Below are 14821 nucleotides of genomic sequence, written 5' to 3'. Positions count from 1 at the left end.
CAGCTATAAACCATTTAAGATTTTACAATGTAAATCAAGATACAAATAAGTAGAACTTCAATCTCATGGATATGGTCAGACAAAAAATAATTAACCCTGAAAAAAAAGTGGATCTGTAAGGATCTTAGTTATTAATCCCTAAAAGTGAAACAGAATAATAATATTTAAAATAAGTAACTATGCAATGAATTAATTTTAAAATGTGAGTATAAAAATGTGAATTTTGCTTTTTTGTATTACTGAGGCACAAACTAGATAAATTACAATAACACAAGAAGCCCACAGTCATTGGTGTACAAGTTTTATATGCAGATACACATGACTAAAATGACAGAAGGTATAAAATTTCTCTGAGTCATAACTTACAGGAATGTAGTTGGCATTGATATAATCAGATCCTTCTTCATCATCTGTGGGAAGTAATTTAACACGTGAGTGATCATATGGAAGAATGTTAGTGAAGCGATTTTTTGGTCTATTGACTGGTAAGTCTGCAGCAGTGCAGGGTTTGTCACGTCCAACATGCTTCAAGAGCTCAAATTCCTCTGAAAATCGGAAGTCAGAATCTGCAGACATTAATCTATAATGTTCAGCAAAATCTCTTAGTTTGATGGGACGGCTGTGAAATGAAAAAGAAGTACAATATGTTTTAATTTTTAACACTTCATAGAACTTTGGCACTTAATTTACACAAGACATTTCTGCTTAGTATTAGAGCTCTACATGGAAAACATGTCTAAAATGATATAACAAAACCACAGTAAACAGGACAAACTGTTAGAAACCTGATTTCAGAGAAACTAGTTTTGATGCATGTGTCCATCTTCTGCAGTCTCATATTGTCTTCTGGTAGGATAAAACTGCTTAACAAATGTCTGCATGACCCCTGACCTTAGAATTCCTTTAATGTGAAACTGAAGAGGACACACAAATATGTCAAAACTAGTTTCAGTGATATCAGATTTCTGATAGTTTGTTTCAGTTAATGTGGTTTTTTTTCATTAATTGCTACAGATGACATTGTGTTCTTTTGTTATTATTAATGATAAAACAAAAGTTTTGGATAGTATATCTAACAGTATCAACAAAACCTCAATCATTCTAGCAAACTTATAGGAATATACAACAATAGCTGATCAAAGTTGATGACGTTGACAAAACGTCCGTCAGTGATAGTACGATATTAAAGAGTATATTACTCACTTCAGAACTAATAGGGCCTTTTTAAATCCTTGTTTCTACCTTTGTTCATTATAAAAATTTAAAGATATGCCCAAATTTAACACTAAGGCAAAATTTAATAAGCTTGTGGCAGTAAAATTTTAAGCTAAAATGAAGATACACAGAGATAATAAATGCACATAAAAGCTGAGATGACATAAAACTGCCAAAGTACTAAACCACCAGTTGTTTTTTTAAAATGAAAATGGAAGATTTTAACTTCAAAAGTTGTTACTACAGCACAAAAGATAAAATGATTGAACTCAATAGTATCTATAATACTAATCATAGCATGAAACGCTATAGTAGGTATCTCTTTCTCTGAGAAACTAAGGAAATGTATTAGGGAACTGAAACACCATCTCTCAGAAATATTTCCAAAACTATTTGATGCTTGCAACATTTATGTCCTTGTCATTAACTTTTCTCTTGCATGTTGCGACTGATGTCAGTATAGTTTTTAATGGATTGATTTGTCTTCCAAATGTCAACTGTTGTGTAAGTAATGGTTAAAATTATTTTAGCAATATTGAACTTTAGTTAAAAAAAAACGGATGTGAAAACAATATTTTGTAATTTAGCACGTCACTTAAAAACAAAAATATACCTTGTTATGATTTCACTTTCAGGAATTGACAGAACATCTTCCTTTCCACTGATGGCACTGTTTTTTATCACAAAAGGTCCAAGTTGCCGTTGGCGTAAAACAACAAGTATAACAGCCGTAACAATCAATAACGAGAGAGGAACAAGAACTCCAGCAATGAGTGCAGTGTTGTCAGGATCTGTAAACCAAGAGCAAAGATAGTATTGTAAGAAGTAATTTGTTGAATTTGTGACAAAATTCTAAATATTTCAAAAGTTTTCATTAACTGATTCTACATTTTCTAGAATTTTTTAATTCTCTCAGTTTCTCTTAATGCCATAAGTTAACAATAAAATGATATTTCTTCAATGATTATATAATATACTTAATATATAGAAATTATATATTTTATACTCAATACATAAAATAAGAATTGCAAAAATTTAAACAAGACTATTAGAGCAACAGCTTTGATTACACTGCACAACAATTTTTTTGAAAAAACGGATTCCAGTTGCCCTGATATCATTTTTCCATTGTAGCAATGTCCTGATGAACATGACAAAACTGAAGATTTTGATGAAATCATACGTGATGGGCAAATTTGGATATGATTTTCGTGATCAGCAGCCAAAAATCTATAAGGAACACCCAACAGTGTTCAAGAAGCAAAAACTTTGTTGTGCAGTGTTATTTGTTCAAAATATGTTTGAAATATACATAATACTCATGTAATGCTATTCAGGTTTGTTTAATTGATCTAAAATTTATCACTTATTAGAAGAATAGACCAAATATGATATTGTAATTTACATGATGAAAAAGGAAAACTCCTCTGTAAGGAAATTCTTCATCAATTTAAAGTTATGTGCAAGAATTCTTATAACACGATTTATCATATAAAACTATATAACACCAGTTTATTCAAGGAAGTAAAATGCTGTAATTTGGCATATTTCCGGGATTAATGTGGTACTGAATTTAACCTCTTTGTTTGTTTTGAATTTCATGCAAACCTACACTAGGGCTATTTGCACTAGCCATCCCTAATTTAGCAGTATAATATTAGAAGGAAGGCAACTAGTCATCACCACTCACCACCAACTCTTAGGCTATTCTTTAACCATTGAGTAATGGATTGACCATAACATTATAATGCCCTCACAGCTGAAATGGTAAGTATGTTTGATGTGATAGGGATGAAGTTATCCTGAATTCAGAAAGTAAAACAAACCATAATGTGTTATAGAAAGCTGCTAATTTGATCAAAATGTGTAAGAAAATGAGAGCATACACAGATGCATGAGTCACATGGTTAATGGGTGAGTATTGGTAGTTCTGTAACACATACTCTTACTATTTTTCTTAAAATACATAGGATTGAAAATACTTTTTATAAATTATGTTTTCTTATATACTTTCATAAATTTGAAAAAAGTTTTTCCTGAACAAAGGTATAAAAGTTGTTCATTCTACTTTTCTATATAAATTATGAAAAACAGTTCATAAACCTAAAATAACTGTTTAAAAAATAAATAAATAAAAATTATATACAATTAATTTTTTGTTTGTGCAAAAATTATCAAAAACTTCTGAGCTAGACCCATAATCTATGCACACCCACTTGCACTTGTATACTTCACTATTTACGTGCACATATAATAATACTTCAATCTACATATGTGTACATAACCTATTACATGTATGGAAATGACCATTCTGTATTGTAATTGGATTTGCTGTATAATCGTTATATTAAATTACTGTCTGTTTATGACTACCTGTTTGAATGGGATGAGAGTAAATAGTATCTGCAAATTTTTCAGGTGCTGTGTAACCTCTCAGTTTGACTTGATATGTAACTCCTGGTTTCAGGGGTCCATTACAATACCCTGTTACTTCTGAACAATCTACACTCCCTATTGTGAAGTCTTCAACAAAACTGTTGTTGAAAGGCTGATAAGGTTCTGAGACCTGTAACCACATATAAACAAATTTTACATAATTTAATATTGCTATCTTATATATATATAAGAATAAATGTATGAATTACCCTAAAACATGAGAATCTTGCAATTTCCTAACTTGATGTGAGTTAACAAAATCAAACTTTCTACTGAATATAATCTGCTTGAAAAGGACTAACTCTGGATGATTTTTTTAATTTTTCTAATTTGATTTTACAAAAAACAACTATGCCTAATATGAATAATGTTACTTTTTTACTAGTACAAATAAAACTGATGGTATTTTAATGACTTATAAAGGTAAATACTAGCTTTACAATGATTTATTTTTAGTTAACATTTTCATATTTCATTGGTAATCTTCATAAAAATTTAGACACCTAGTACAGTTATATTTGATATTAAAAACAGCAGCTGTAGCAAATAATTTTGGACATAATTTTAACACAATTTGGTAGGACTGTAAAATATCCATTCTGAGTTTAAAAGTTGCTAGTGCTTTTAAAAGTTTAGTTGTAACATGTTCCAAAGCAAAGAAATAGTTTCAATTATAAACAATTGCAAAGGAAATACTTTTTTATAACTGTAATTTCACAGAACATTAAGGAGTTGTGTAATAACTTCACATATTACAATATTGTGTAAAGAATTTTTCTAAAAACATTTTGTGACTTATGCAGTCTGTTAGATGACATGTTGGTTACTTTTAACATTTAACTATAAAATATTCTGATAATATTTAAAATACTCATCATAATGATAAATACTTACTTTTTGATGTAAATGATGCTAAATAAATATAACTTAAGAAATATTTAACCTGATATGGAGGCCAAGAGGAGTAAGACTGAACATCTGCCCAAGATGGTAGCTCCCAACTGTTTATCTCTGAACTGATGTCTTCAGCAACAATCAATGTGTACGCAATGATGGGACCATGTGCATTTGAAAAAAAGTTCTTACGGAACTTGACTCTTATTGTTGTAGATGTGTGGCTAATGACAATGGGAAACACACTGTTGGGGGGTGAAGGAGGTGCTGAAAAAAAGGTGTAATTTTGAGAACTATGTTTAACAAAATATGTATATACAGTAGCAACTGTGATCTTAACAACTATAAATTAACATGTATTTCAATTTCAAAATTTATTGGAAATACGAAAAATAAAATTTATTATAAGAAACATCATTCACATTAACTGCAAATATTTTACAGTCAAAATAATCAATATAAGTGATACTTTCTTTGAATTTCATGATATATATCCTCTTACTTTGATTGTAGCCAATTTATTATACATATAAATATAACAAAAAATATACCCCAAATAGGCATGGTTTTCTCATATGTAACCTTGTTCCCTGGACCAATCTGTGTAAGTGCTTGAATCTACAAAATAAGAGAAAAAAATCAAAACTTTTTAGCTTAAAACCCTATTTCCATTCGTTTTATTTTTCAAAGCATATTAAGTAACCTTAAAGAAAAACTCACTCAAAGACAAATAATAATTATAATCTTTACAATTTAAATTTAAAGAAACATTTTTTTTGCTATCCTCTAATACCCTGAAATGCCTGGTAGAAAAATACTGAAACAAGTTATGTCTTTAACAATGAAAACAAGAAAAAATTAAGTCTGTATTTGCTTTATGCTAATATTTTGCTTTGAATTTTTACTTATTTGTGAATAATGGATGCATTTTTTCTTGAATAACAATTTGGATAAAAAATCTTTAACTTGCATAGCATATAGATAATGCTGTACACTGCAATAGTTTTGATTTCTAATTCTTCCTTACAAAGCAATGTTTTTCATAAAAAATACTTAAAATGCAAATCTAAATTGGCATGTACATCAAATACAAAATGAAGAGCTCTTGGCTCCAAAATTTTATTGAATGGTTACAAAAGAAGTCTGTTTGCACAATAAATAAATTACATTTTTAAGTCCAGTTATTCATGAAGATTTGAAATAAGTAAAATATATACCTCAAACTTGTAGTTTTTTCCTGGAAGGAGGTGATGAATAGTACCCATATTTTCTGTTGGACTGAATGTATGATAACGAATATCAGTTGATCCCTGGATAATAAATGTCCAAGTTGACATTAAACATGAACTGAGATTAAAATTAAAATATTACAAAATTTTGTTGTTCTGAAAGGTTTTAAGAATAAAGTGTCATTTCTAAACACAAAGCAATTACCATTATTATAAATATACACAAGATACAATACCAAGCATTACTAAATCTGTTATCACACTGTTAAGATATAGTCACATAAAATTCATGTGAAGTAATAACACTGCATCATAAGAATGAAAAAATTCAATTATTAAACTCTAAGCCAAGACAAACATTATAGGACAAATTATAGCAGAATGTCTTGCTATTGATAAAATGAAAGATGGGCAGATAACCCTAATAATAATGAAGGTTTACAGAAAATAACAATGCTATCAGAATTCAGTAAAAAGCATTTTTACTCTGGGTTTGGATTTCCAGAGGAACAAAAGTTCTTAAAAGCAAAAATTACAGGCATTAAAAATAATTTTTGTATTTGCTAGTCTTTGTTGATTTATAAATTATATAAATTAGAATTTCCCATTAATCTGAATGATTCTTAAAGTGTCAGTAGCAATCTGAAAATACAAAAGCATGTGATATCAAAATAAAAAGCACTATAAAATTGAAACTCAAACTAAGTTTTAACTGATTGAGCAGAAAATTTTCCTTGTGTTTGAAATGTTTTGTAGTCTTAATAACTATTTTTAGTATTTGAAATTCAAATTCTTGCTTTGCTTTTGGTGTTTTTTTATCTTTGTTAATCATCCTGTATATAAAACATTATAATAAAAATATAATTCATGCCAGTGTATACCATCAAATATAATATGTCTGGAAAAAATTAAGCCTCAATGACTTTTCAGTATTCATGTGGTTGTCATTTCACTGATGTGTGCAAACATGACATTGTTCACACTTGGTCCTCCCCAGGAGGTAATGTCCACTTAGACACATAGTTCATGAACAACTTTCTAGTTAAGAAATTCCTTAAAGAACATAATTGATTTTATTTTATATAGTATAGTTCACACCTTGGAATAGTAAGATACTTTGAATCCAGTGAGAACACCATTCTGATCATTTGCTGGAAGAGACCACTGAAGTGTTAACAACGAAGGTCTGACATCAATGGACTTGAACATGTGAACTCTTCCTGGAACTAAATCAACGATACAACAACATTTTCATATATGCCTTTATAATTTAATAAAAATTGTGACTTTGCATAAAAATTTGTTTACAGATTTCCAAGCTTTGGTTATCAATTTTCTATTTTTATTAACATTTTCAAAAAGTTAAATTCTGAATCAAAATATTATGTATTTTATGAATATTTTTGTTTCGCTACTATAATTTTAAGCACTACTAACATTATTACTATATATTAAACTGTTTTAATTAAAATTATTTTTTATCACTTCAGCTACTGAAGGAGAGGGATCTTACTGTGGAGAGTGATAGTGTCATGGTGTTTACTGTGTGGGTAAGGAAGTGGCACATAAACTACAAGAGATGTTGGAATCAGCATTCTTATTGTTCAGGTGAAGAAATGGTACATAAGCTACAAGAACTGGTAGGGTCAATATTGTTATTGTTTAGATGAAGAATTGGCACATAAACTACAGGAGATGCTGGGGTCAGTAAGTTCTTTGTGAAGGTGAGACAAACTACAAGGAATTGGTGAGATCAGTGAGTTTATTGTAGAGGTAAGACTAACAAAAGGAACTGGCAGGGTCATTAAGTGCATTGTACAGATGAGGAAGTAGTACATAAACTACAAGAAATATTGGAGTCAGTGTTTTGACTGTGCAAGTAAGTAAGCAGCACATACATTAGAAAAACTGGTAGGGTCTGTAAGTTGGCTGTACAGGTGAAGAATTAGCACTTAAACTTAAGGAACTGATGGAGTAAGTGTGTTGACTGTACAGGTTAGGAATTAACACATAAATTTCAATAACTGGTGGATCAGTGCACTGCTTTTAAACCAACATTGGTAAAAATTACACTCCATGAAATATGAAAGTCAATGTGATGATTGTTCAGAAGAGAGAGTATAACATGAATAATGCGTTCAGTATATTGGTTTAATACATAAGAACAAAGCAAATAAACTTCAGTGGTAATAATTATTGTGCTTTGTTTCATTTCAATCAAACATACCTGATTCTTGAGTCTGAAATGTCCTAGACAATGGCAGACTACGTCGAGCAGTTGAAGTACCATATCCACTGATTACTGTCACTACAAAGGTGTAATTATGATGAGGGCGTAGATGAGTATACTTTATTTTTTCCAGAAATGTTATATTTTGTTGAAGCATTCCTTTGTCATCAAGATACTGTACTTCATAGGCATCTTTCTCACCAACAGGTACTTCCCAAATTAGGTTAATACTTGTATCATAAATGCTACTAGTGGTGATTTCCTGTATACTCTCTGGGTCTAAACCAAATATAAACATGTCTCAAGGGTTTCATTTTTCAACACGAAACATTTGCTTGGAAGTTATATATAAATATATACATAAATATAAAAAGAATACTTTTGGTAAAAAAATGTTCATTTTCTTTTTACGAAACTGTCATTTTTCTTATTAGTATTTCTTAATTGAGCAGAGAAATAAAACAGTACCTTTAGTTGATTTTTGTATTTTCAAAGTATGGAAAGTGTGAAACAAAATTTATCATATATACACATACACACAAATATGTGTATTTTTATAATATGGTTCAAAGTGATTATGACTTACAACTGTTAACAACAGTAAATTTCCTTTATTTTTACAGAAAAGAAGGTCATTACGTTAAAAATACTTCTGTGATATAAATGTATCAAATCAAGTCTATCTACACCGTTCAATATCAGTTTTAGGCTTTATGAGCTACGACATGAGTGTATATTCAATAATTGAAGTAAAACTTACATAGCCGAGCTTGTCTGTAAATGGGAACACTATACACTCCTCCACTTACAGTCCAAATTGTTATATTGTATAGCCGACCAGGAACAAGGTTATCAAAGATCACCAAGCGATTTGTATCATTGTGAAGTTTTTCTTGGGCTGGCACTATTGGATCACTAAGTTGGAAACGGTATCTGTCAAACACCACATTCCTTATGGGAGTTGGGGTGTACTTAATACCCAATGTCTGTGTCTCATGTTTATCAGTTACAATATTTATTACTGAATCAATGACAGGCACTGCAAAAAACATGAGAATATAAACAAAATGTATGTTTATTCATAATTCCATGTCCACACCTTTTAAAATAATTCAAAGTATCAATTCCAACACTCACTATCACATACAAATAACAAAAAAAAATCTATTAAAATTTTATAGTTTGAAATATTTCAAATATTTTAGTTTTCAAAGAATCAAAATCAATAAAAATGTAAATATAAAGTAAATCAAGGTAGAGTAGGTTTGTTTCTATACCCAATTAAAAGAATATTTATGTAACAAAGAAGTGCTTCTGAAAAATGTAAACTTAAAATTAAACCCTAACCCCTTTTCATATTTATATCTATAAAACTTTAAATTAAACACACTAATTTCTAGAAACAAGATTTCCATTCTAGATAACTTTTGTTTTGATACAATAATATTTTGTTTAACTACAATAATGGTGTATTCACGTACTAGACCCATAGTTTCCAAAGATTCACTGCCTCATTTAAAAAATGTGTTGTATACACAGATAACAACAGCAATGCAAAAGATTATCACAGTTTAAATTGTGACTTTCCAGATATACAAGCAATAACATACATACATAAATCAATACAAAAATATTATTCAACTATTGAATAATTTGAAAATCAAAATGAACAATAGAGTAGTTGTTCACAATCAATAGTACTCAAGATTTATGATTCACATACAGAATAATGTACATGAAGTTTATTAAATCTCTCACTGAAAGGAAATTTAATAGTTAATATAAACCTATGGTACAGAGTACAAGAACAAAAAAAAAGATGTTTTAGTGAAAAATATATAAAATACAAAACCACATATAAACAGAAAGAATACAATGTTTTACAAACCCCAAACTAAAGGGTTAAACATTATTACATTAAGATGAGAAACATTACATTATAAAGCTAAAATTTAATAGCATGTGACAAAGAATGAATTAAATTCTGGATGATACCAGCAATCAGAAAACTTTACTGAAGTTCAAGCTCACTTGTGCGTGTTTGGATTCCAATCCCTTCACTTCGTAAGTTATTACTGACAGCATAGAAGTTGACAGAATATAGTTCTCCAGGTTTTAAGTTTCCAACAATCACACTTACTGTTTCCCCTTGTGTTTCATTAGCAGGTATCTAATTTAAAAATTCTGATCAGTAATTAAATCTGGTATAGATAAGTGATCACAATAAAAATAGAATATATTATATAAGTAAATCATAAGCACTAACAGTACATAATAATCATGCTGTATGGTTACAGATTTAAAGTCTACACAATTAAAATGTTTATGTATCACTAACGTAATTTTATTTAGAAAGTATCAATATATAGTCATTTTTGTGAATTATACTTTGTTCTATTTTTTCCTCTACAACCACTTTAATATTGTACTCTGAAAGCACTGGTCTGTTTACTGAATTGCTAGTTAGAAAATCATTGTCAGTCAACCTATTTCAACTTTTCTTATTCAGGTTTGCAGAGATTTTCTTTCTATAAATAAAATATATTTTTACTTATAAACATAAAATAACTGACAAGCACAAACTATGCAATTATTGAAAAGCATCCTACCTGCTGTGAATGCTGAGCTGAAGGATTTTCTACAGCATTGTAGACAATAATGTAATAATCCACTCTTCCTTGAGGAGCAATCCATTCAAACGTAACATTATGGGAATCCAAGATATGACGTACACGTTTAATAGCATTAGGATCTATAATGTAAAGCAGCTGTTGTTTAAGATATTAAATGTATTTGTAGCTGTGACAGAAAAATATTAATAATGAAGCTATTTTTTCATTTCTTCATGAGTATATCTCATTATCATTATATTTTAGTGCTATAGACATTTTTATAAAACTTAGAAATGAGGATTTTAGTGATACTTGTAGCAATGATAGTTGCAAGTTGATAGTGATTATTTTCAGGAGAATGCTATACAGTTTAAACAATATTTATCAAAAAAAAGGATCTGTACAAAAGTGAGGAAAATACTGCTTATGTTATTACCTACACCAGTTTCTTCAAATGAATTTATCCCACAAAAGAACAGTGAAAATGAAAAAAAGATACTTGAAAAGCATTTATGTCATTCATAAGTTTTATATTAAATATAACTAAAGATTCGAGAATGCATAAAATAAATATACTTCACCAAATTGAAATACATCTTATTTATATTCATGATGTTCTAAAAACACATATGTCCAAGAAGTCTTGATAAAAATGAAATAGAAACCCTATAACCCGAGCACTTTTGAAAGTGGATCTTTCTTCTTCAGGGATAAACTGAGAGGAGTCACCAAAAACCACTCCCAGTTTACCCCTGAAGAAGAAAGGTCCACCTTTGAAAGCACTCAAGTTATAGGGTTTCTATTTCAGTCTTATTGATATATTATTTTAGACTTTCTTTAGAGTTGTACCTATAATTTCAAATGTGCATTGCATTGTAATTATCATACCTATTTTTCTTAATTATATAAATTTCAAATAAAAATATTTAACTCTAGTATGAATCCTTATTTATGTTTAAGACAATACAATTATATTACTATAACAAATAACATCTGTGCTAGGTCCTTTGCTGTTTCCATGATTTATATTAAAGATACTGACTCTGGAATGACTAAAAAATATTGAATTTTGCAGATAACATTAAGACATTTGGGGTGGCTAACTGTATCAAAGACGCTGCAGACATACAGGGCAATTTAGATCATTCAGTGCAATGAGCCTGTACATGGAAGATGATGTTTAATTATCCAAAATGTAAGGTGATGCATGTACATTTTCACAATTCAAATTATTTTTACAATTTAAATGACAATACATTAAATACTGTGGTTGAAGATAAAGATTTTCATGCTTTGACTGAGAAATTGCTTAAGTCAACTAAACAGTGTACTGTAGCTAGCAATAGGTCTAATATGAGTTTGAGTATTATCTAAAGAAATACTGAATACAAGACAAGGGATATTGTTGTTTCACTCTACAAATCATCACTTGTAAGGCATCGCTTAAAGTACTATGTACAGTTTTGGGCTCCCTTCCTAAAGAAAGAATGAAATGTTAAAGCAAAAAAGAACTACTAGGATGATACATGGGATGACGGTATTGTCCTATGAGGAGAAACTAAAATTTCTAAACTTGTTTAATTTTGGAAAGGAGAAGACTCAGAGAAGATTTGATTGAGAATTTTAAGATTATTATGGGTATTAATAATATAGATCCATCAAACCTTTTTGTGTTTAGCTGTGAAAAACAAAAGAACAAGGGATCAAATATTTAAATTTTGGCAGCATGAAAGTTGTCTACAGTTTAGACAGTATTACTTTTCAAGTAGGGTAGTTGGCTTTTGCAAAGAGCAACATTCAAGGATGATAGAGGCAGAAAACAAAACCGAGTTCAAGAAAACATTGAATGATTTTTTTTTGTTTTTGAATTTTGCACAAAGCTACTCAAGGGCTATCTGTGCTAGTCGTCCCTAATTTAGCAGTGTAAGACTAGAGGGAAGGCAGCTAGTCATCACCACCCACCACCAACTCTTGGGCTACTCTTTTACCAACGAATAGTGGGATTGACCGTCACATTATAATGCTCCCACGGCTGGGAGGGCGAGCATGTTTGGCACTACAGGGATGCAAACCTGCGACCCTCAGATTACGAGTCGCATGCCTTAACAAGCTTGGCCATGCCGACCCATAACATTGAATGAATACATGAGTAGTAAAATGTGGTTCTGGTTGGGAGCTGGAAGGGACATCCTTGATGAGTAAATAAGCTCCTTTTTGTCCATTTAAAATTGTATAAATTTATGAAAATAAATAAGCTTGAATGATAAAGTATTTGTAGGTAACAAATGTTGTTTATATACCAAAAAATTTCTTTGTAAGATTTTATCACATGTTGAATTATGCTGCTCTGGTTTTAGTGTATTATTACATTAAAATCCAAACTAGAAAGCAATAGCATTTACACACCTGGTACTAATGACTTTTAAAATCTAGGTGGTAATAAAAAAAATTAGTTTTTCTTTATGTATTAAATATATACATACATCCACAACCGTGTTCATTCATTTCATTATTTTTTTTTATACATCACAATATATCATTTTAATAACTTAAAATGCTAGGAGTATAAGAATAGAATAAAATATATCTTCAATACCCAAACCTTAATTAAACTATTCAAATTCTTTATATTATTTTAGTTCTTTTCTTCTTTCATCCATCTTTAAATCAGAATTATACATTCTTAACTAGATATTTGTAACTTAAAATGTTACAAGCACTTTCTAATAATAATAATTTAATTCCATTTTGCCTATTTCTTTCAAATCTTAAATATTATTAAACCAAATTCTGTGTTCTATTCTTTCAGTTCAACTGTCCATATTTATTATCCTAGTTAAGTCTTTCCATTCCTCATGACAACTTTGTTTTGGTATTTATCATCGAACAGTGGAAATGCTAACAAAAATTCTTTACTTACAAATAGATTGTTCCATTTCCCTTACAGATTTGCTTTCAACACGGTTACTGACAGAAGTAACTCTTATAATATACCGTTCTCCTGCTACTAAATTTCGTATTTCACAGGAAGTGGTATTTACAGTTCCTGAAATTAAAGAAAAAAGCTTTTTGCTCAACCAAAACCTTTCAACATGGTGAAATCCACAAGATTTTACTTTTTTACTTTAAAATATACCTTTATACCATAAACATAAAATAAGCTAACATAAACTATTTTTAAAACCTGCCAAACATGGCAAACATTTTTTGTGAAAAATATTATCTTTTTTTTTCACAAAAGACATAAAGAGTACGAGACATGAAGCTACTTAAATTACATAAAGTATAAATTATTCATCCCATCTCCTGTTTTATGCAGATATGCTCTATTTTACTTTTTAATTTTAATTTTTTAGTTTTACTTGCTAATACAAAAAGAAATTCTGTTAAAAAATACAAAAGTAATCCAAGACTCTGATGTTAGCCTAAAATCACTGGCTAAAAATGGAATTGTTTCATAAGATTCATCTATCAGTCAGGCTTCAGTTCATACACTCTTATACTTTAATAACATAATGTATATAATAAATAGTTTCATAGATTTATATTTTTACTTTAACTATTGATTGCCACAGGACATTAACATAATTTTGAAATTGAAAACCTTTTATATTTTTCAAATATGTAAAAAAATCCCTTTTAATATTCATTTGAATGTTACATGAAGCTGGTCTATAACAAGTAATTCAGTAACGTGAAATAGTCAATTTTTTTATAACAATCAGATTTATATGAATGAGATACTCAGCATAATCATATAAAGATAAGATATAACCCATGCTCAAGCAAAGTCAAGTTTTTTATAAAAAGATAATCAAAATAAATTTATTTCTTTGACAGAAAAATTATAACTATACTACAAACTATATATGTAAATTATTTACACATACCTATTTCTCTCCAAAAACTAGAATCAACTGGTCTGTAACGAACAGTGTAGTGATCAACTAGAGAGTTTGATGGAGCTTTCCATGTCAAAATCATAGTAGAATTACTGGCTTTCACAATTTGTAGTTTTTCTGGTGGTTTGGGATCTAAGAGGTTTCAATTTACATGCATGTTTTGTAAGATTATAATCATTTCATAAAACAAACAGAAAATTTTAATATTATAAGAAATATATTTTTATCTTAATATTTTTAAAAGCAAACAAATATAGTACAATACAAACTTTGCAAGACAATAATATTTTTGTGATGAGAGAA

The 14821-nt window shown here is 29.3% G+C and overlaps 1 protein-coding gene across 3 annotated transcripts in view; it reads right to left on the bottom strand.

Moving 5' to 3' along the window:
- The window catches only part of LOC143246321 (tyrosine-protein phosphatase 10D-like), an 82805-nt gene that overhangs the window by 16313 nt on the left and 51671 nt on the right, over positions 1 to 14821 (bottom strand). For all 3 annotated transcript variants that reach the window (XR_013025917.1, XM_076492859.1, XM_076492871.1), the window contains 13 exons: positions 14507 to 14650; positions 13537 to 13662; positions 10614 to 10756; positions 10036 to 10174; positions 8765 to 9043; positions 8002 to 8283; positions 6873 to 7000; positions 5763 to 5855; positions 5097 to 5163; positions 4595 to 4812; positions 3589 to 3781; positions 1829 to 2006; positions 367 to 619 (listed from right to left, as the gene is read on the bottom strand). Coding sequence is in view for 2 of the 3 variants with exons in the window: in XM_076492859.1 (XP_076348974.1) it covers positions 367 to 619; positions 1829 to 2006; positions 3589 to 3781; positions 4595 to 4812; positions 5097 to 5163; positions 5763 to 5855; positions 6873 to 7000; positions 8002 to 8283; positions 8765 to 9043; positions 10036 to 10174; positions 10614 to 10756; positions 13537 to 13662; positions 14507 to 14650 (2243 nt within the window). In the remaining variant the exon portion in view is untranslated. The remainder of the gene's footprint in view (positions 1 to 366; positions 620 to 1828; positions 2007 to 3588; positions 3782 to 4594; positions 4813 to 5096; positions 5164 to 5762; positions 5856 to 6872; positions 7001 to 8001; positions 8284 to 8764; positions 9044 to 10035; positions 10175 to 10613; positions 10757 to 13536; positions 13663 to 14506; positions 14651 to 14821) is intronic.

This window comes from Tachypleus tridentatus, chromosome 1 (assembly GCF_004210375.1).
Source record: "Tachypleus tridentatus isolate NWPU-2018 chromosome 1, ASM421037v1, whole genome shotgun sequence".
Lineage (NCBI taxonomy): Eukaryota > Metazoa > Arthropoda > Merostomata > Xiphosura > Limulidae > Tachypleus > Tachypleus tridentatus.
The sequence above is the reverse complement of the archived record's forward strand: the minus strand, read 5'-3'. Positions and strand labels throughout refer to the sequence as shown.